The sequence below is a fragment of the Dendrobium catenatum genome, unplaced genomic scaffold (genome assembly GCF_001605985.2).
Source record: "Dendrobium catenatum unplaced genomic scaffold, ASM160598v2 fragScaff_scaffold_1671, whole genome shotgun sequence".
Taxonomy (NCBI): Eukaryota; Viridiplantae; Streptophyta; class Magnoliopsida; order Asparagales; family Orchidaceae; genus Dendrobium; species Dendrobium catenatum.
In genome coordinates, this window is record NW_021320133.1 from 226,151 (window position 1) to 247,596 (window position 21,446).

At 33.4% G+C, this 21,446-nt stretch overlaps 1 protein-coding gene across 2 annotated transcripts; it reads left to right on the forward strand.

The window, feature by feature from the left end:
• Positions 1 to 5,585: 5,585 nt before the first annotated feature.
• Positions 5,586 to 19,376, forward strand: LOC110095958 (bifunctional riboflavin kinase/FMN phosphatase-like). Of its 2 annotated transcripts, none has more exons than XM_028701297.1 (8): positions 5,586 to 5,874; positions 9,968 to 10,117; positions 10,242 to 10,428; positions 17,012 to 17,142; positions 17,267 to 17,336; positions 17,408 to 17,473; positions 18,873 to 19,027; positions 19,126 to 19,376. In XM_028701297.1, the coding sequence occupies exons 2-8, from the start codon at positions 10,042 to 10,044 to the stop codon at positions 19,359 to 19,361; spliced, it is 921 nt and encodes a 306-aa protein (XP_028557130.1). In that variant the 5' UTR covers positions 5,586 to 5,874; positions 9,968 to 10,041; the 3' UTR covers positions 19,362 to 19,376. The 2 variants fall into 2 exon arrangements, with proteins under 2 accessions (XP_028557130.1, XP_020677350.1); XM_020821691.2 differs by having other exon boundaries at positions 5,587 to 5,874; positions 9,990 to 10,117.
• Positions 19,377 to 21,446: the final 2,070 nt, after the last annotated feature.

Consider the following 21,446-nt stretch of genomic DNA (forward strand, 5'->3'; position numbering starts at 1 on the left):
TCATTAAAAATACCTCCATCAAATATTAATTATGAGGCATCATCAAATTATAATTTTCCAAAATTAAATGTGGGACTATTTGACCTCCAATTTCATCAATCTTATAATCAAATTGGAAGTCTCAATGAGATGAACCTAACGACATCAAAATCGGTCCAATTTGAGCCAAAATGGAATCAAATTTTAGTGCATATTTGGGAACTCACAAACATTAGTTAAATGACCAAATGATATTCAAATATGACATACTTATACTACGGTCCCTCTAACCATCGTTGTCCGCCGACTATGGTCACTTTGACCTCCTTTGCTAGCCGACTATGATCCCTCAAACCTCCGCCGACTGCGGTCCCTCAAATCTCAGCTGCCCACCAACCATGATCTCTCTTGTAATAACTCATATTTTAATCCGGTTTTTTTTTTAGAAGTCATTATAAGTCTAAACTATAAATTATTTTCCAGTAATAGATATTATTGTGCTCTAATTATAATCCTTTTTTTCTAATTTTTGGACATTGATGCAATTCCTTAAGAAATTTAAACACAACGGTACAAGTGGATGTTTTAGGACCGTCAAATAACTGTTTTGCAAATTGATTTTACTAAAAAATTTCAAACATGATGGACTATTGTATGGATATTTTTCTATAATTTTAATAGCTTCAAATTTTAAGATATAAAACAATTTATACGAAGTTTAAGCTAAAAAGTAAACATATTGCATAATTACCAAAATGCCCCGAATTTATTTTAATATAAATATCCTAATTCGCTTATATAACTTTCATGAAATTCATTTCACTCATTTTATTTTTTAATAGAGAGCAGGTAAGGAAAAGAAGAGAGAAAATTGAGGAGAGAAAAAAAAAAACTAAGATTTAAAAGCTGTAAAGCGATTTTTTATCAGTCGACCCTATTGGAAAATTTGTCTGTCTTATTGTACGTAATCATTACCTTATATATGATTTCAATGATTTTATGTATATTGTATTTTATGCATTTTAATTTGATCAAAACTTGCAAAATTTATGATATTTTAAATTTTAACAAACTTTCACTACAAAACTTTTTGTATGTGATAGATGTCATCAATATGAGCTTTTTTACTGTAATATTATTGAATTTTACCATGTAAAAAATAAATTAATATATTTTGTATTATTTCTATAGATTGAATAACTAATATTTTTACTCTATGCTTATTGTTAACACAAGCATTACTTAAGTGAATGTGGATATGTGGTTGAGTAACAAATGATCGCTATTACTATTATTGTATTGTGATAATAATGTGTGTGTGAGAAAAAAAAAGTAAAGACTAGTTATTCACTTACGTTGGGTAGAGACTGACTGACTTGTACAGGATAGTGGGACGACAATCTTTCCTTTGAATATTGTGGTTTTGTGTTGTTCTCTACTAATTCATGTGATTCATTAATTGAGAGTTATAAAGAAATGATTATTACATTGATGATCAAAGAGTAATGACTATGTTTGTGGAGCCAACAGTTTGTTAATATTGATATTGATACTAATTAGTGAAAAAACACCATTTTTACCAGGATTCTTTACTTGTTTAGAGTATTACTAGAATGTTTGCTAATGCTAATTCATTAATATTGTGCGACTTTATTGATATTGTCTTAATTTACTATCATTATATGGATCTACTATTACTACTACTATTATTATATTGCTCTAATGTTACTGCTAATGGCAATGTTGATTCATTAATTACTAAGTATGGAATGAATTGCTATTGTCACATTTATACAAATTTGCTACAATGATACGATTTCATTGTTGTATTGAAATGACCTCCATATCGATTTAGTGGGCTATTGAGTTACAAATTTCACAATTTCTTCTTTTTACTATTTTACTGGTTTCTTAATCATATTGGTTTCTCTATTACATAACTTTATTGCTTACGGACTTTACGGACATGGGCGGATCCACCTTAAGCCCAGGGGAGAAAATTTCCCCCCTGCCCCCCCCCCCCCCTAATTATATATATTATTATTATTATTATTATTATTATGAATTTTTAGGTAATTTGTCTCCCTCCATGTATTTTTTAGTCTTTATTACAAGAATTTGTAGGCACTTGCCCCCTCTAAAAGTTTAAAAATACTATGTTTTTATGTAATTGCTCTAATATTATTAAACACATTGTGTATAGATGTTATTGTTAGAGAACGAAGAAACCAAATACAAATAGAAATAATAAAGAGGCGGTCTTTCAGACCCCCTCCATGAAATATTAATTAAAATCATATTCAACCATTGATCAATCCTTCAAAGAGAGCGTAATACTATTTTGATCAAGAGTTCGAACTAATATAATTATCTCAGACATCTATATACTTAGTGAACAAGTCAAACAAGTCGATCCTATAAAATATTCAAATTTATTTAGCAATATTTAAATCAACATTGACGTAATTTAGCCTTATTCAAACTTACATGAATCTTATGTAAACTCGTAATCAAAATTATATTTAGCCCTTGACCAATTCTTAAAAAAGGGTATAACATAATTTTGATTAATAGTTTGAATAAGTTTGAATAAGGCTAAATTGTATTGATCATTTTCTAGAATGATCAAATAGATTTGTCTAATGTTTTGCATATTAGTAAGATTATTCGATGGTGATTCGGTCATCTTTCTATTGGCAAATGTGTTTGGAAGACGGCTCTAAAATGACAACTAGTACATATATTGAAGCATAATAGTCAAGGGGTTTAGAGTTTAGATTGTGAAGCTTATTTTTAATTCTAAACCTCAAATATGATGAGTAGTGATAGATCATCACAGTGATTTTCTACATGAAGATGTTCACTCTGTAATTGCATGAAATAGAAGATGAGCAGATGAATGGCCGCATAGCATTGCTTAGTGAAAGTTCTGCCAATTTATCTAAGGGCATCTCCAACCGAACGCTAAACGAGTGTATGGAGTCGTTCCGTCGCTCCAGCCGAACGCGAAAATTTCCGCCATTTAATCGCAGGTGAACAGTGTGATGCCAATATTGGCGTCGCACTGTTCACTCACGCCATTTTTTGCTCTCAACCGGAAAAACGCGCGAAAGGGAGAGCGATCGTTACCTTCTCAAAAACACCTAAAATGGCGTTCGATTGGAGCATCACCGCGCCATTTTGGAGTTTTGCGTTACTTTGCCGTGAAAAATGAAGTTTTCGGTTGGAGATGCCCTAAAAAATGGATTTATTTTTGTCCAAAGAGAGAAAATAGACAATTTTTTTCCAATTTTTAGCATTATAGAGCATGCACACTCAAATTTCACAATATATATCATATTATACAAATTAAAATTTTATTATATTTCTTTTTTTAGTTATTTGTCTATTTTACTCTAAATAAATTATAAAATAATATTGTAAATAAATAAACATAAATAATTTTATAAATTATGATGAACATTCTTGTTGTGTGCTTGAATATTACTAATATTGTAGTAATATATTTTAATATCTAAGCATCAAATGATCATAAAAATTAAATGAAATACTCATAAGGTATAATAAGATTTTTATCACATAAAATTTAAAGGGGATAACTTATGGGGTCTAGCCCAATTGAAATATTTTTTTTATGAATTTGAGTCTTAAGAGATTTGTTAAGAACTTCAAAATCAAATCCTTTAGTTATCAATTGAGGATATTGTTGATGTTAGTTGCAATTTGACCATTGTCAATTCATGATTTATTACCATAGTTAAACTTGATTCAAGTGGGTCCATGGAGGTGTTCGAGGGATATAATCATCTATTCACTGTTCATATAAAGGAGATTATTCTCTAAAATTGGAGAAGTGTAAGTCCAATATCAAAGGGAAACAAAATATAATGTAAGTCTCTTACGATGTTGATGAAGAGAATTGAGAGGCATTGGTGTTTATGGTGTTGCAAAATGATCATGATGGTCATTGACAATGATAGATAAGAGGAAATCAAATGAAAATATGTAAATGGACAACTTGATGCAACTCGGGACGCCGGCAAGGATAGCGGGGCTTGTCGTTGTCATTACTTCCAATCCTCTTGTTGTTGAGCCAAATGCAGGCAGGTTGCGAGCTTGCGGTAGCCACAAGCCAGCAGCGGCAGCGAGACGAACGACGGACGCGACAAACAAACTGACGAACATGACATACAAAGTGACGGAAGCGACCTGGTTCATACAGACGTGACATAGACGGTTCTTGGGTCGAAATCGGGTTGTTTTCAGGTCAACCTGCCCCAATTTTACAAACAGGTCGCAATATCTAACCCGAAGCCGACCCGTTTTGGATTCGGATTGACCTGAACTCAAATTTTCCGTGTAGGATTCGGGTCAGATTGCCAGGTCGTGTCAAATGTTGACACCCTAATAATGACATGACTTAGCTAATTGAATCTATCACCAACACGCATTTTGATACTCTACCCACCAAAACAAAACAAATGCTAAAGTAAATCACTTGAAAAACCTAAAATTTTTATACAATATAAATTATAATATATAAGGATCTAATGACTAACACAAACCAATTATATGGAAGCATTTACAAAATTTCATTCATTCAACTACAAAAGTTCTAACAAGCATCAAAGTTTATTTGCATAACATCTAATTTAATTATATACATACCTTAATGTGTTTTATATCTTACACTAAAGCTATACATCAAAATATAAGTTGCTACTCCAAAACTAGATTCTCATTCAATATCAGCCTTATCTTTTCATTTATCTAAAATGACAGTCACAGTAACATATGATTAGCTTAAACAATAAATAAATTAAATAATTCAAAAAACATAATTAAAATAGTTAAGAAATTAATATGATAAATTAATCAAGAACTTATTTGAGAATTAAAACAAATATAAAATAATCCAGTACATTATATGTAATATTTATAAAATAACATTTCTTGAATAATAAATGGCATAATAATACATGAGGTGATCTTACTAATTTTTTTTTAAAAGCTGTTCAATATTCAATCATAATATGCACTATTTTAATCAAGCTTATATGTGTCAACATCATAGACAAATCTTTTTATAATACTTGATACATCTTCAAAAATTTATTTTGATCGGACACGAATCTCGAGAAAAAATCAAGCCGGAAACTTCCAAAATTAAATTTGGAATCTTCCGAACTCCAATTTCAACAAATTTATAGTTGAACTGAACGTCTCAGAAATACAAACCCAACGACATCAAATTTGACTCAATAGTCTCTCTCTCTTCTCATAGGACGGGCAACAAAATAATAAAGGCTAACATCAAACTTAAAAAAGAATGTGCTTAATACTTTCTCTCTATCTTCCTCCAACTAACATCAAACCAAAAAAAAATCTGAATAAATTTTTTGAGAACCGCGCCAGAGGCTTGACGAGCAGATTGAACTCGTTTACTGTGGAATGAGTCGAGCTCGAGCTTGATTTTTGACCTCGACTCGAGTTCGACTTCAAGATCAGACTCAATATTTGACTGTTGAGCTCGACTCAAGCCCACTGACTAAAGCTTGACTGCACTGATTTGCGCCCGTAATTTGGCATGAAACCCGCTAAAATTTAACCAGTTCCAAATGGGCAAATACACTACTTCTGTAGCGTGAAAAGGAGCGAAACCCCCGAACCGTTTGGCTCCTACAGCGTCCTGCTTCCCCTCGTCCCTCCGGCGAAATCGAGCTCCTGTCGAAGTTCTTTACAGCTTGTATAGGTCTCGCCTGTGATACTTCTTCACTACGGGTCTCGACCTATGTATTTCACAGCCCGTATCGGTCTCGCCCGTGACACTTCTTCTTAGCGACTGGTCGCAACCTAGGTGTTTCGCAGCTTGCATCGGTCTCACCCGCGACCTATGTATATTTCCTCCCTATTTCAGTTCATATATTACTCCAATCAAAGTTTTGGTTTGTCTTTCTGTGTATTTTATATTATGATATTCTAGGAAGAAAAACTCTGCATTTTTTTCATCTCTTGATTTTTTGTTGTCATTTTCTTTCTTCTTGATCTCAAAATTCCGAGCTCTCGTGAAAGCCTTCGAGTCTCCCTCTACCTAGTTATATGTGATTCTGCTTTCAATCTTCATGCATGTAAAATATATCCTGTCTGGTTGGCAGGACAAGTTATCACCCGTGACTAGGCGTGGAGGAGAATAGTTATGCTTGTTTATCTTGTTAAATGTAAAAAAGTTATATCACTTATCTTTGTTTTCTTACTTGATCTCTGTTGTATTTGTCTTCTTTTATGTTTTGGTTATGAAATGATTCTATTATGTACTGATTTGGACAAGCTTAGAGAAAGTTAATTCATCAGTATCTTAATGCTAAAGATAGCAAGATTTGTTAATGATGCAAGTCATTTTAATAAATAATTGGTAAAGAATACAGAGAGCTCTGGGAACATCATATATAGAAAAAAATTAATAACTATTAGATGCAAAAATAATTACAAACATGCTAACTATTAGAAGAAAAATAATTACCTAATTTTCTTATAGTTAATTTAACTTAGGTTTAATATTGGTTACTATATAGATGGATGAATTATTCAAAGATCTCAAAGCACGGTCATCTACTTTGAATGAGTATTGGAATGTTGCAGGTGTAGAACAAAGTCAAGATAATTCAGTTCTCTATGCAATGATAACTGCAGCATTGAGCATTATATTCACTTTATTGTATGAGATAGGAAGGGAGAGAGAAAAAGGTATAATTTTGAACGAAATATTCAACGTGAAACAAATCTCTCTAGGTTATATTATGGATGTGATTTGTACTGCATTGACATGGTGCAAATGAAGGAACCTTTTTTCAAATTATGCACAATATGATTACGGGTAGACACATTCAACGCAAGGATGGAAGAATAAATTGCTATGTTATTGCATATACTCAGGCATAGTGTCCGTAATCAAATCATCCGATTTAACTTCCAATGATTAGGGGAAACAATTAGTAGATATTTCAAAGCTTCATTATATGTTGTAGGAGAGTTACACCATGACTTCATTATGCCTCTACTTCTCCAAACTCCATGTAAGATCCAATCAAACGATATGTTCATGCCTATTTTTAAGTATACTCTATTCACCTGTGTGGAATTTACATGTTTTGTATTTTTAATATATTTTATACAAAAAATAGGATTGCATTGGGGTTATAGGCGAAACACACATTAAATCTAAGGCATCTAAGAAAATTGTGTCTACATTTAGAGGAAGAAAACCATACCCAACCCAAAATATTTTAACAGCAAATGAATTCAATTTTTGGTTCACATATGTTCTTACTAGTTGTTGTGTTGTTGTTGTATATATTGTTAACTGTTGGAAAGGTTCAACACATGACGCAACAATTCTTAGGAACGCATTAGAAAGACCAGATGGTTTATGTGTTCCAAAAGGTATGAGAGTTATAAAGAACTTCTTCAACACTTATGAATTCATAAAAAACTATCTTTTATACTTCCTCGATAAAGAAAACTTAATCATGTCATGTAATAGGTAAATATTATCTAGTTGACAGTGGGTACTCCACCCGAAAAAGTTCTATAGCTCCATATCTTGCAACAAGATACCATTTGAAGGAGTTTAGTTCTATTCAACCTGCGGATCATAAAGAATTTAATTTATGGCACTCCTCATTACGGACTACTATTGAGCGTGCTTTGGTTCTTTAAAAAATCATTTTACAATCTTAAAGTGTGAACCTTACTTTTCTTTGCAAACTCAAGTTAACATTGTCTTAGCTTTTAGTATATTGCATAATTGGATAGTTACATAAGGTTCAGTTGATTTTATTCTCTTTGAGGATGAGTGGGCAAGAAGAAGTTACTATAGGAGTAGCGTTCGAACAATTATAGATGACTCTTGGGAATGGTTGGATAAAATATATGACATTGCACATGCCATGTGGCACCGTATACAAGACATTTATTCTTTTTTTTGTATGATCATCTTACTTTTTTTTTGGAAGAAGTTACTTTGTTTAGATCAATTTGTTGTAGTATGTTTTGATATAAATGACACCTTCTTCATTCATTTGTATTTCTACGTTTGATAAATTATATGTTCTATTTGCTATAAATGATTTTTGATATGTTTAAGATAATGGATACTTCACAAACAAATATTTCATCTAGTTATAAAAGTACTAGAACAATAATAACAACATCAAGCCTTTGTCCCACTAAGTGGGGTCAGCTACATGAAATTTTTTGGTATTAGTACAAATTTTGAGTGGATTGTTGGGTTACTACAAATTATGAGTGAATATTAAATGCTATTATGTGAAATATGCCCAAAGCTTCAAAGAATTATTTTATCAAGGAGTCACTCAAAAATTTAAGGAAAATTTTGGTATATAAGTCACAGGAGAGCAATGCAAGAATCAAATTCGATATCAATGAATAAAATATATTCACATTCAGGATCTGGAAAGATAATCAAGGGTATCGAGGGACGAAAATAAGAAGTGATAGTGATGGGGCGTGTGGAGTACGCATCACAAATTCAGGTATTACTTTCATCACTTGTTAAAAAATAATAATTGCAAGTTAATACTGTGTAGTTTACTATGTTACATGCTTTTCTGAAGGGCGCTGCTTATCTAAACATTCCAATTGCAAATTACGTGGAATTGAAGAAAATATATGGCGAAGGACGTGCCACTGGAAGGTGAGCTTAATATGAAAATTCTCAAACTTCACTTGAGAATCAACAAATATATTTAGAAGATAACGAGCCCTCGGGATATATGGATGCATCACAAGTAAGTAATTCGGCTGATGTGGAATTTATAGAAGATTTCATGGGAACGACAAAGAGACCATCGTCTTAATCTTTTAGAGGATGTGGTACAAAAAAGAGGAAAGTGCCTTCCATTGATCTAACACATCGTGAGTATATTGTCATGATGGCTGATAGTGTTACTCAAGTTGCTAACACTATGCAGAGTACATCAGGAGCTTCCCAGGAAAGAAAAATGTTCATTGAGGTCATGACTAAGATTTCAAGCATCTCTGTCTTTTCCGAGAAAGAGATTAATATGATATACGACAACTTATCAAGGAACCGTATAATGATACAATCTTTCCTCTCAAAACCTATGGAGTTGAAGGCTAGATGGATGCGTAAAGAGTTAGAAAAATGATTTATATTGTGGAAAATGTTAGAAATTTGAGTTGTAATTGCTATATATTTTTGGAGTTGTTTTGTATTATATATATAAACATTTTTAGCTGTAATGGCTTCAAATGTATTTTGGATTTATGATACATTAATATTAATGTTGAGTATGTTTGTAGCATTAATATTAAATTTACTATATGTATGATTGTTCATTTTCAAATGCCCGTTTTCTATTTTCAAGTGCTCCAATATATGAAATTTCACATTGTTCAAATAAAAACAAGTTGAAAGGTATAAAATGAAAGAAGTATTAAACATGTGAAAGGTAAAATGATCATAGGAAGTCATAAAATGAAAGTATCTCTCTTTCTCACATGTGTATAAATATATAAGTATGAATCTTGGTTACTTTTTTTCAAAAGGGCTTACCCATTATATGATGCTCCTATCAATATAGGGCCTATGGAGGGGTTGGTTTGCGTTACCCTTGCATTATAGAGACGGTATTTTTGTGACTCAAACTCATAACCTCTTCAATCTTAATGGAGGCATTACTTAATTTCTCTTTTTCTTCGCATAACTCTAATGCTTGGGTAAGCATAAATAGCTACGTAATTTATCAATGGCGGTTATATTTCTCCGTTACATGATATTCTTGAAGTTGATGCTGAGCATCTCAGCAGGGTTTATTTTTTTCAGGCAAAGTGTTTTTCTTTATGATCTTGAATCTACTTAATTATTATTTACTCAACATCTCATTTGGACTGCACGAGCAAGTTTTGGTTGTCCTTGCGTATTCTCTTGTCTAATTTAATATCTCAGATCTCCATTTTTTTACTGGAAGATGCATTTCTAAGTGAAACACGAAGCCGATCCCTATTCCCCTGAGCTTGGAAATGTCTACATTGAATCCTTTGAAGAGGGTGGTGTCTCACGTTATTTTGGATTTAGACGGCACACTTCTAAATACAGGTGATGCCCTCCTGATTTTGATCTTCTGACACATAAAATTCTTGTGCTTGTATGTTGCTTGCCGATGCCCTAATCTTTCCCTTTTTTTTATAATTTTCTGTCTTATATTTATAATTTGTAACAGACGGCATTGTGGTTGAGGTGTTAAAAATAGTCTTAGAACAATATGGAAAGAAATGGGATGGCAAAAAGGCTCATAGAATAGTAGGGAAGACACCATTGGAAGCAGCAAATGCTGTTGTGGAGGATTACGAGCTTCCATGCACAATAGCGGAGTTTATGTCCACAACCACTCCAATGTTCTCTAATCAGTTAATTTCCGTGAAACACCCTTAAGCTAATTTACTTGTTATTTTGCTAAATAAATTTATTACTTGGATGCATCTCTATTAGCTAACTAACCCATCACAAAAAAATATGTTGTTTCTTTTTTGGGTAAATTGAGGGTAAAACCCATTCATTTTCTACGAGGAATAATTATATAGGCAAAGATGAACACACTATTACAACTTTTTGCCAATTTGAAATACAACCATGAGTTGCACAAACATAATCAGTGCTCAAAAGAGAAAGAAAAACAAAATATTGATTGACCTGAAGGTAAATAAAAAAATTCTGGACGCATAATAGATAAAAAGTATCCAATATAATATGATCATGTATGAATGACAGTAAATTGAGACCCCGATCCATGAGCTGCGAGCTCAAAATAATTGGGAGAACCCCATTCATCATCTTCTAGCCAATATGCCTCACGAGAGAAAATTATAAAAAACCCCGACAAGCAATTTTTGCATTTTTAACTTTGTAGATGATTTTTGACAATGTGGCGTTGTAGTTTATATTTTTTCCAAATATTCTTTCATTTTTTCCTCTCCAACCATAATATACAGTGTAGCAGATAGATGCAAAGGCTACATTTTTGGCTGCAGAGGTGTTTTGTGAGGCTGCTGAATCCATATCAGCGGTTTGATTTTATCTATTAGAGGAATGAAGTTGTAATTAAGAAGTTTGCTCATAGAAATAAGGTTGTGAAAGTATGTGATAATTTTATAGGTATATTAAGGGTATCGATAAGTTGATATTATTTTGAGGTGTTCTTGGAGAAGATGATAAAGCTTTTATGATGGTTAAAGAATTGCCCATTAAGTTTCTGAAGCGCGGAATAATGTCTTGTAATACCTCCATATTTTGTTGATTTGCTTTCAAAAAATAAGGTTATCAACTTACAACAAGTTTCCGACATGGTAATAGAGATTTAAAAGATCATCCATAACATTGCAGAATAAGGAGGAAAAGGACAATTTTGCGTAAGATCAAGAGAGGAGTTGAAGAACCCTTCCAAGTTCTCATTGATGCATATAGAGGACTTAGTATTGTCAATGCAAGTTTTTACCCAATTGATAAACTTCTAAGAAAATCATTTTTGCTTCATTATCTGAATTAGAAAGAGTTTAGAAACAATGTCAAAGGCTTTGAAAATTTTAAGTTTTACAAGCTTTTTTTCATATTGACTTCGAAATTAACTAAATTTTCTTTAGTAAGAAGAATGTTATCAATAGAGATTCTATTATACAGAATGTCTGCTTGGCTAGGATGAACAAGTATATGCATGATAAGTTAATCCAGCTGCAATAAGTTTAGCAATGATTTTGTAAAAAAATATTATGTAAAGAGATAGGTTTGAATTAAGAGATGTTCTTGTCATGGCGACTCTTAAAAATAAGAGTAATCCAAACGGCCTTTCCTTGCTTGAAGAGATGAGATTTGAAGAAGTATTTGATAGTATGAGAAATATGATAATCCACAATATCCTAACATCTCCTCAAGCAAGACATGTTGCCTCAATGGTAATGTCAGTTTCTTTTCCTTGAATGATGGATATTTCTTGCTGAATTTCTTTGTCAAATATTATGATATGACTTAAATGGGTTGTCCGCAATTTTTTTTGATAAACTTTTATCCTATAAATAGTTGCTTGAATTTAAATTAAAAGAGATGAATTCACTGCCATTCATATTCAGATAAAAATTCTAGCCTTATCGTTATCTTGTTGAAATTCTTTGGGCATTTCTAAAATTGCTAGCGTTGTGGGTACTACTTTAGCTGTCAATTATCTCACAGCTGGAAAAACTAAGTTAATTTTTGCAAGGGTCTTTATCCAGGTAGATAGTAATACCTTTTTTTTGTAATGAAAATTCTATATCTGTAGGGATATCAAACCGCTCAAAAGCATCAGCCTAAACTTAGCATTTAAACTCCAACCATGCAAGTATTACTATAGATAATCTATCTATAAATACTGCATTAACATCAAGATTCTTCTAACCAATCAGCTAGCAACCCAATACATAAACAGTGGCACAAATTCCCTCATGCAAAATAAATTCTCATCTTTTGGCTCAAATGATAAAAATCTCACTTAAGAGGTATCCTGCCTGATGTGAAACAATAGGAGTTACTTAAGAAATTAAAGAGAGCAAATTAACAAAATAATCCGAAAATAAAGTTATTACTTATAACGAGGATTGATCCTCGGAGTTCCTAGTCTTTAACTTGCTTAGGCACAGAAGAGCGAAGTCGATTAACCAAACAATTCAAGAAAATGCAAAGAGTAATTGTAAAGCTACGACGATAAATAAGAATCCACAATTTAATAATGAAAACTTTCACCTTTGGAGCCCATACGCTCAAATAGTCTAGACTTTAGCGGAAGAAGAGTCTCCACATTAGAATCGAGGTCACTCCGAGGAAGAAGGAACCTAGGATCGTCGTTCTTGGATAGGTGGCCGGAGTGGTGGAGGATGATTGTCGTCCAATGATGATCCAACGTCCCTTGATCTTTGCTCGTCGATCACGTCAACTAAGATGTAATGGATACGGTCGATGTATTCTTCAACAATGTCGTCGAAATCAAAGTCCACGTCAAAGAATGGCGATTGGATAATGTCGACTTGATCTCGATCGTCATGCACAAATCGAAAGTTCCATTCGGGTTCCGCCATGCATCCTCTCCAAGGGTTGAAGGAGTACCAAGATGGGAGAGGGGGTGGCCGGTTTGGAGAGGTGGAGGGGAGAGGGGATGGGCCGTGGGCTAGATGATAGAGAAGGCCACGGTTTGGGAGAGAGAGAGGGGAGAGGGTGAGGTTATTTAGTGGAGAGAATAAATCTGAAACTTAATTTCAGATTCTAACTAAAAAGGAGGGGAGAATCAATTTCAAATTTTAGATTTTGAAATCTGAAATTAAAATCTGTGAAATCTGAAATTAAATATGTGAGAGGGAGGCATTAAAGAGGTGTTTAAGTGGTGATGAGGTGGTAATTAGAGAGAGAAGCAATAAGGGTGAGGTGGCCGACCATATGGAGAGAGAGAGAGGGGCTTGGTATTAAATAAAATGGGGCCCACATAATTAAAGCAGATTTAATCAAAAATCTGGATTGAAATTTCAGGTTTCATATATGACAAAAGTTTCCTAAAGTATGACAATCAATTGACTTAATTTGAATTTCAAATTGGGATTGAAATACAATTAAGAAGATTGCCTAAAATCAAGGATTTAATTTAGGAAAGTCAATTATGTTTCACGGGAAGATTTGAAATTTGAAATTTCAAATCCCATGGAGGGAGGTTGGCGGCTAGAAGAGGGATGGGGCCAAGGGGGCGGGTTGGTCGGCCGGCAGGAGATGGCTGCCAGGGGGCCAGCGGCCTGGACGGCTCAAGGAGAGGCGGCGGCAAGGAGCAAGGGGAAGGAGGAAGGGAAATTTCTTAGGGATTCAAGTGGCCACGAATTCACTCACCTCAATTATCTTCAATCCGAATTTCCTCAACAACAGCTTGAACGAAAAATATAGAACTCACAAAGAGATCTATCTTCTCCGGTGAACTCACTAAGAGATCTAGGAGGGAAGAACTCACAAAGAGAACATATGAGCAAATTTTTCATTCATCAAAAACTAACTCCAAATACAATGACTAAGCCTATATATAGGCCATCCGAAAAATAAAAAAAACCATAAAGACGAAATTGTCCTTGGGCTACAACATGCAATAACTTCCTCATAGGGGTACAAATGGAAAACATAAAATATAAATGACATGAATAAAATAAAACATCAGAAATAAAGACTATGAATCGTGGCCGTCGCTCGACGACCCCTCCGATTGTAGGTGTGTCGAAATCCCCTATGGATGTCCTCATCACTGCCTCTCTCATGAAGTAATTGCTTATTTGTTGTAAATCTCGTTTACAAAAAAGGAAATAAAAAATTTAGTCACCATCTCTACAAACATCAATGAGTTATCCTAACTTTGCCTCTCGGGATGTGAGTCTTCCATTGATTGGACAATGTCCTTATTTATAATAAGATATTATTCATTTTAGAACCTTCTAACTCTTTTATATTTTGGTGGCAAAAATTAGCATATCTCAAAAGTCTGAACCCATGATTTTGTAACTCTTATAAACTTTTCAGCCTGGTAGAATTTGACTTAAAGTGAAATACAGGAAAAGTCTTCTTTAAGCCCATTTATATGAATAGTCAAAATTTTCATGGGGAAATCAATTATTGTAATAACACCATTTTTCCTTCTTTCTGTTATTTATGTTGCAAATGCTCCTAATAGGACTATTCTTTGACTGTGACTAAAAAAATTGAGGCTCAAACTTATTAGCCTTGACCAATTTTGGGTTATTTTGTCTATTGCAAGAAGATTGATGAAAAATTTGTTGGTAACACTATCTATATTAGTAAATTATGCAAGTTTAATAACATAATATTTAACTCATGCATTTAAACTTAAGTTTAGTGGGTTTAATTTCATTTGGTTTAATAATAAAGTTGATAACTGTGTTAATTTCAAATTAGATAGGATTCTTGTTAATTATGATTGGTGGATCTTTTTTTTTATCCTAGTACAAAGTTGACAATCTCAAGTATTCTGATCACTCATCATTGATCATCCATACTCAATATTAAAATATTAAGAGATGCAGATTCATCTAAAAGATTACTGTTCTAAAATTTCAGTGGGATACTCTATACTTTATTTTTTGCGGGAACCGGGAAAATTATGTAGTCCCAAGCACATCTTTTATAATAAGCTTCATAAACATAAAATTGTTATTAAAAATGCTAAATGATATTTATTTATTGGTTTGTCTTTCATGATTGCAATTTCGGGTAGGGTTCGGGTCAACTCGAGAACCCGAAAGCAACTTGGAATTAACCTGAAACTAGTTCGTCGGGCGCGCTAGCGCTGGATTCACCAGCTGTGCTCGCCCGCAAGTGCCTGCTAGCCCGCTCACGTCGCGCTCGCCCTCGCATATGCTGGCCCCACCAATTGCGCTCGCCTGCTTGGTCACCCGCTTGCTCTCAATTGGGTCAACGGGTTGGGTCGGCCAAATTGGATATGAGGCGGGTCTGGTTTGGGTTTGAGTTTATGACCCATTCAGTTAATCGAGTTGGGTCATTTGAAGCGGGTTAGTTTTGGGTTGGACCCGAGCCCGACTTGAAAAATCATTTTGACATCCCTAGTTTTAACCTTCTAAACCAATATCACATTAATCCCCATTTGTATGTAAATGCTCAACAAATTGCTCAACTTCTCTCAAAAGTTTATGGTGCTTGGTTCTCTTAGATTATTTAGAGAGGCAAATCAAAATGGCTTAAAAATGGTGAAGATGATTTAAATTTTTTTTAATGGGAGAATCAGAGGAAAGAAAAAACATATTTAGAGAACCTTGCACTAATATAGGCACTTTCTCATATCATTCTGGGATTACTAATGCTGTTTTAAATTACAATAAATATCTCTTCAACTCACCAAACTTAATTTTTTTTAGGCCTTGCTGTCACCTAATAGTAGCTGCATTCCATATCATCTTGCCTCTTTGCTCATTGCTTTTGTTATTGAGATTAAGGAGGGTGGTTGTTCTTCATCTAAATTTTTTGCCTCAAGTCATGACAGGTACGCTTTTGATTTTTGTACTTCATGCTGGGATGTTGTAGGTTTTTATGTTTATGAGGCTATCAAATACTTTTTCAAATCTTATTTCTCCAAACAAGTAAAGGCCAATGGGATTACTCTTATTCTTGAGATCTATCTTAACAACAATATCTCTGATTTTAGATCTATTTCCTTATATAATATCTTTTACCAAATATTTATTAAAATCCTTGTAGTTATACTAAAATTTATCATGCCTATAATAAAATTGATAACAATAATTATGATGACTGGCAAATAGTACATGGAAAATTACAAAAATTTAAAACTGAAAATTTTTTCTTACATTTTCAAAAAAAATTAAAACAAGCATATGTGGATCACCTTGGTTTGTTAGTAAATATCATCTGAATCAACATATTTTAGAAAGAAAGTTTAATAAAATTATTAAATTTTGGCGTGATTGGTTGAAATTGATTTTTCAAATATAAGGTTGAGATTCTCTTTGACTGAGTTATCAAGGTCTTTTTTTTATAATTTTTAGTTTTCATATTTTTAGAGACATTGAGGTAGCTTTTGTTGATGCTATCCATCAAGCTGTTTTAAATGGTAATTTTTTTATTTGACTAACAATGCACGAACTACAGAACACTGTCCCGGTGTATTATAGGCCCTTTCAATGAACTAAAAACATGGGATCACCTTTTGCTCGTACACAACATTTGCTTTAAGAAATTTGTAGAGTCCTCCCAGTTGTAGAATCTGAATAATAAAGCTAATTTGCATTCTTCTAGTATTTTTCTTTTACAAATTAGATTTGACAATTCTTTAATAAAAGTTTGTTGATTACTAAATCTATGCATGCACAAGTATGAACATGTCCTGAAACTGTTATTTCCTTTGGCTTTAACCATCATGTCTCAAAGCAACACATTTGATCATTACAGGTGGTGCAATATTAAAGCACTTCCAGGTGCTAATCGATTAATTAGGCATCTAAAGTCTAAAGGAGTGCCATTTGGGTTGGCTTCAAACTCTCCCAGACTAAACATAGAAGCTAAAATTTCATATCACCATGGTAATATAATTTATGGAAGCCTCTTTTTTAAACTTTTTGACGACATAAACAATTACCAAAGCTTTGCTATAATTTATCCTATTTTTGTGATATTTAGCTTTTGGTTTCTTATTTCAATAATTAGGATGGGCGGACTCATTTTGCACCATTGTTGGTGGTAATGAAGTAAAAAATGGAAAACCATCACCTGATGTGTAAGAACATTAACGAAATCTTGCATTATTTGTAATTTCAATTATACTTAACTAAATTATTTGTTCTTTAGTTTCCTTGAAGCAGCAAGAAGGATGAAAGTTGATCCTTCGAATTGCCTGGTTATTGAGGATTCATCGTAAGTATTTGCTAATCTTATAACTTCTTTCACGAACTCTGCATCATGTACTGACATATTTTGTTTACTACAATAGTTTGAATAGATTTGGTTACATCAGTATTTTGTAAATGCTGACATGTGCTTTAATCATCACTCCTTAAGTAGGAATTTCAGTTTGGTTGAAAGCTTGGAAAGTTCATGAAACAATAATTTTCTGAAATATTTCATTCCTTAGTTTCAACATTTTATTTTCTGAGTTAGCATGATTCATTTCACTACAAAGTGCACGTGGTGGTTCAACTGAAAAGCCGATTATAAGTCTCCAATACTTAACATCATTAGTAGAAGAAATTTGATGTCCATATCAATATACGTTTATAGTTTTTATCTAAGACTTTTTAGAATACTTGCAGACTTGAAGGATTAAAAAATAGCATATAAGCATACTTACATGCTTATGGATAAGACCACATTATTTGGATGAATCTGTATATTGTTCTTCTAGGAAGCAACAGTGCAATATAGGTGAATCCCCTAGTGAATGAGTCCTCCTTTATGAAGAGAAAGATGATGGGGGTTTGGTTATGGGAGTACTCTCTTAGGTCTAGTTTCCAGGAAAGAATTGTGTAGTAGATTCCTTGCTGCGTTAATTATGGTTTGTCTTTGAGTTCAGAGTTAGAGCGGCAGCGACCAGTGAGCTTGGTGAAAGGGGGTCTGTCTAGTAGCAAACAAAAAGTGGAAGCTTCGCATGGGTGAGAAAACCGGCTTAAACAAGTTGCCTATAGCAAAGTGTTCTTATGGGCCTTGACTAGCTTGGAATCTTGAATTAATCCTCTAGCATAGTTAATTGATAAGTCATGTAAATGGAAGTGGGATTTTACAACAATTGAAAAGCGGCACCATTAACTTAGTATGTTTGTTTATTTAAACAACATTTAGTCTCTCTAGCAACGATGATTGTATTGCAGATCTCTTAAGTTTGTTTGAGAAAATAGATGCTTCAGTTGCATAAAAGTTTTCATTGTTGCTACGTCTTCTTGTCTAGCTTTACTGATATTTCTCGAGTGCTTTGCATTATTTGAGACATAATAAGGTGGAAAAAAATCTCATTTGTTATGCAATTCAAATGTCATAATTTTTGCATTAAGTTGATCTAGATCTTCCATGTCGGGTTTCATATAAATCAAGTTAATATATATCCAAAAGTTTCATCCGTTACAGATAATAGCTTGTTTGTATATAGTGGAAATCTAATCTTACTTCATATTTGTTCACCTTCTTAAAATGATGGGGAAGAGAAGGGTACCGGGCATTCACATTTCAAAGCTTTAGGGGTGGTTATAAGGGTTCACGATTTCTGGTCTAGATTTAGCTGAATATATTTACTCTATCTTAAATATGCTTTTACTTGTGTTAGACCAGGTGTTATGGCTGGGAAGGCTGCCGGAATGGTAGTGGTTGCTGCACCATCACTTCCTAAACATGCCGATCTTTGCAACTCAGCCGACGAGGTGATCAATTCTCTGCTTGATTTGCATCCTGAAAAGTGGGGGTTGCCTCCATTCGATGATTGTATGCTTCTTCAATCCTGATATCCGTTTCACCTACATCCACGTTATATATTTCAATTACCATCTGTTTCATGGTGATCCATTGTTATTGAATGCCAGGGATTGAAGATACTCTGCCAATGGAACCTTGGTATATTGGAGGACCTGTTGTAAAGGGTTTTGGTCGTGGGTCAAAGGTACTTGGCATACCTACTGGTATGTTAAAACCTAATAACCGCACTTATTTTGGGCTTTCAAGTTCATTAGTATTTCTTAAATTAATCACGACTAGCTTATTACTTCAAATTTACTTTCACGTAAGTATGATAAGGGTTTGGTGCATGCTTCTGCATTAACCATTACAACTGCTGGCCAAGAATTACTTATTTAGAACATATTTGACTTAATTAGGGGTGTAGGTGAGCTGACTAGCTTGGTTAGTTAAAGGGGCTTGGCTGTAGCTCTAGATTTGATGGGCTATGAGTCAGCTTGTTGTTCAGCCGCAGGCTTGTTTAGTGAATGAAGGTATTTTCTAAATCTAGAATGACAAAGGTTTTGCAGAAATAAAATAAAAATATTGTATCCTAGGTTCTAAAAACCGGACTGAATATGAATTGAAAAAAGGAAAGGCTTAAGTTCAAGTATTTAAGCAGAATTTAACTGATGGTTGAACCGTAATGGCATAATAGATAATAAAATTATATAATTTTTAATTAAACATTATAATAATGATCAAGCAACATAAAAAATGACTACTTTATGACATATAGAACATACACATGAAATATCTTAATATTTAATTATTCATCATAGGTTGTGAATTGCATGCTTTGGACCACAATTTATAAACTTCATAATTTAGGTTTGGCAAAGGATCTAGTTCAATTTAAATTTAGATTAACCCTTTTATTTTTAAAATTCCCAAAAGATGCTAAACTCCATCTAATTTAATGGTTTTTTTTGGGAATGATGGCTGGTAAATATAAATGACCGTGGATAAATAGTCTCCAAGGTGAGACCTGCAATGCTTTATGAACCAAAATGCTAGTCATTAAAAGAGAAACATAAAATTAAGTGTTGTGGATATCAAAATGCTCAGGTAGATGAGTGACTTTATGCTAAGAGACAAAATGTGAAACAGTTATACACGTGAAAAGGTTGGAGTAGCTCCAGTGGCAGATAAGATTTGAGAGAGTTGCCAATAGATGGTTTGATCACATAAAACGCATTCCGAAGACATGGTTAGAAGTGTAGATGTATTAGATCCGGTTTATGTTAAGAAAGGTTGAGGTAGACCTTAATAAACTTGGTTAGAAAGTATTATAATTGATTTTTTATTAGATTTAAATTAGAATTTTACCATTAATATGATATAATGGAGAAAAAAGATTCATGTAGTCAACCTTAGGTAGTAGTATGATAAGGGCTTGATGTTGTCATTTGTTGTTGTTGGATGGTAAATAGTGAAGTGTGTGACTTGAACTTATGACCTTGAAGAAATAGTCTTCTCCAACCATTGGATTGCGGATCCTTTCACCATCCAATTCAAAATTGAAAGATCAAAAGCAATTCATTGCTCCTATCCACCTCACATCCCACATATCCGCAGGTAGTATCAATAAAATTTTGCAAAAATATGAAACAGAAACCTGGAATCCGCCTACCATCATCCGCAAGCAGCAATAAATGACACTTCATTTATTTATGAACACTTCACACAGCATCATGATTATATTAAATGAACTGTGGGTAAAATACTTACTGAAGATGAGGCAGTGAAAGTGCATTTATGTGGTTTGGATCTGTAACAATTGAAAAAAAAAAAAAACCCAACTTGATGAGTAGATGACATTATTGTTGAAGAATTGGGAAGGAAAAAGGGGTTAGAGGATAGAAACTACAACAACATCAAGCCTCTATCCCTCTATATGGTCAGCTACATGAATTCTTTTTATATATTGTGTCTTGCTAAGAGTTGAATTCTCATTTAAATCTAATAAAGAAATGTCATTTCTAATATTTTCTAACCAAGTCTTTGTAGGTCTACCTCTACCTTTCTTAACATAAGTCAAATCTAAAACATCTAGTTTCCTAACTAGGTCATTGGAAGGCTCTGCCGTTTTATGTGACCAAACCATCTAAGGCTACTCTCTAATCTTATCTTCCAATGGAGCTACTTCAACCTTTTCACGTATATGCTCATTTCGTATCATGTCTCTAAGACTAAACACTCAACCACCTAAGCATCTTTATCTCTGCAACACTTAAATTAATATTATGATTCTCTTTTAATGATCAACATTCTGCACCATGAAGCATTGCAAGTCTAACCACGATCTTATAGAATTTTCCCTTAAGTTTGAGCCGAACTTTTCTATCACACAATAATCCCGATGCATTCCTCCACTTACAATCATCCAACTTGAATTCTACTAATAACA

Coding starts and splice junctions, on each gene's coding strand:
- LOC110095958 (XM_028701297.1), top strand. CDS start 10,042: ATGTCTACATTGAATCCTTTGAAGAGGGTGGTGTCTCACGTTATTTTG. Junction 10,118..10,241: donor CGGCACACTTCTAAATACAG/GTGATGCCCTCC, acceptor AATTTGTAACAG/ACGGCATTGTGGTTGAGGTG. Junction 17,474..18,872: donor CTGGTTATTGAGGATTCATC/GTAAGTATTTGC, acceptor TACTTGTGTTAG/ACCAGGTGTTATGGCTGGGA.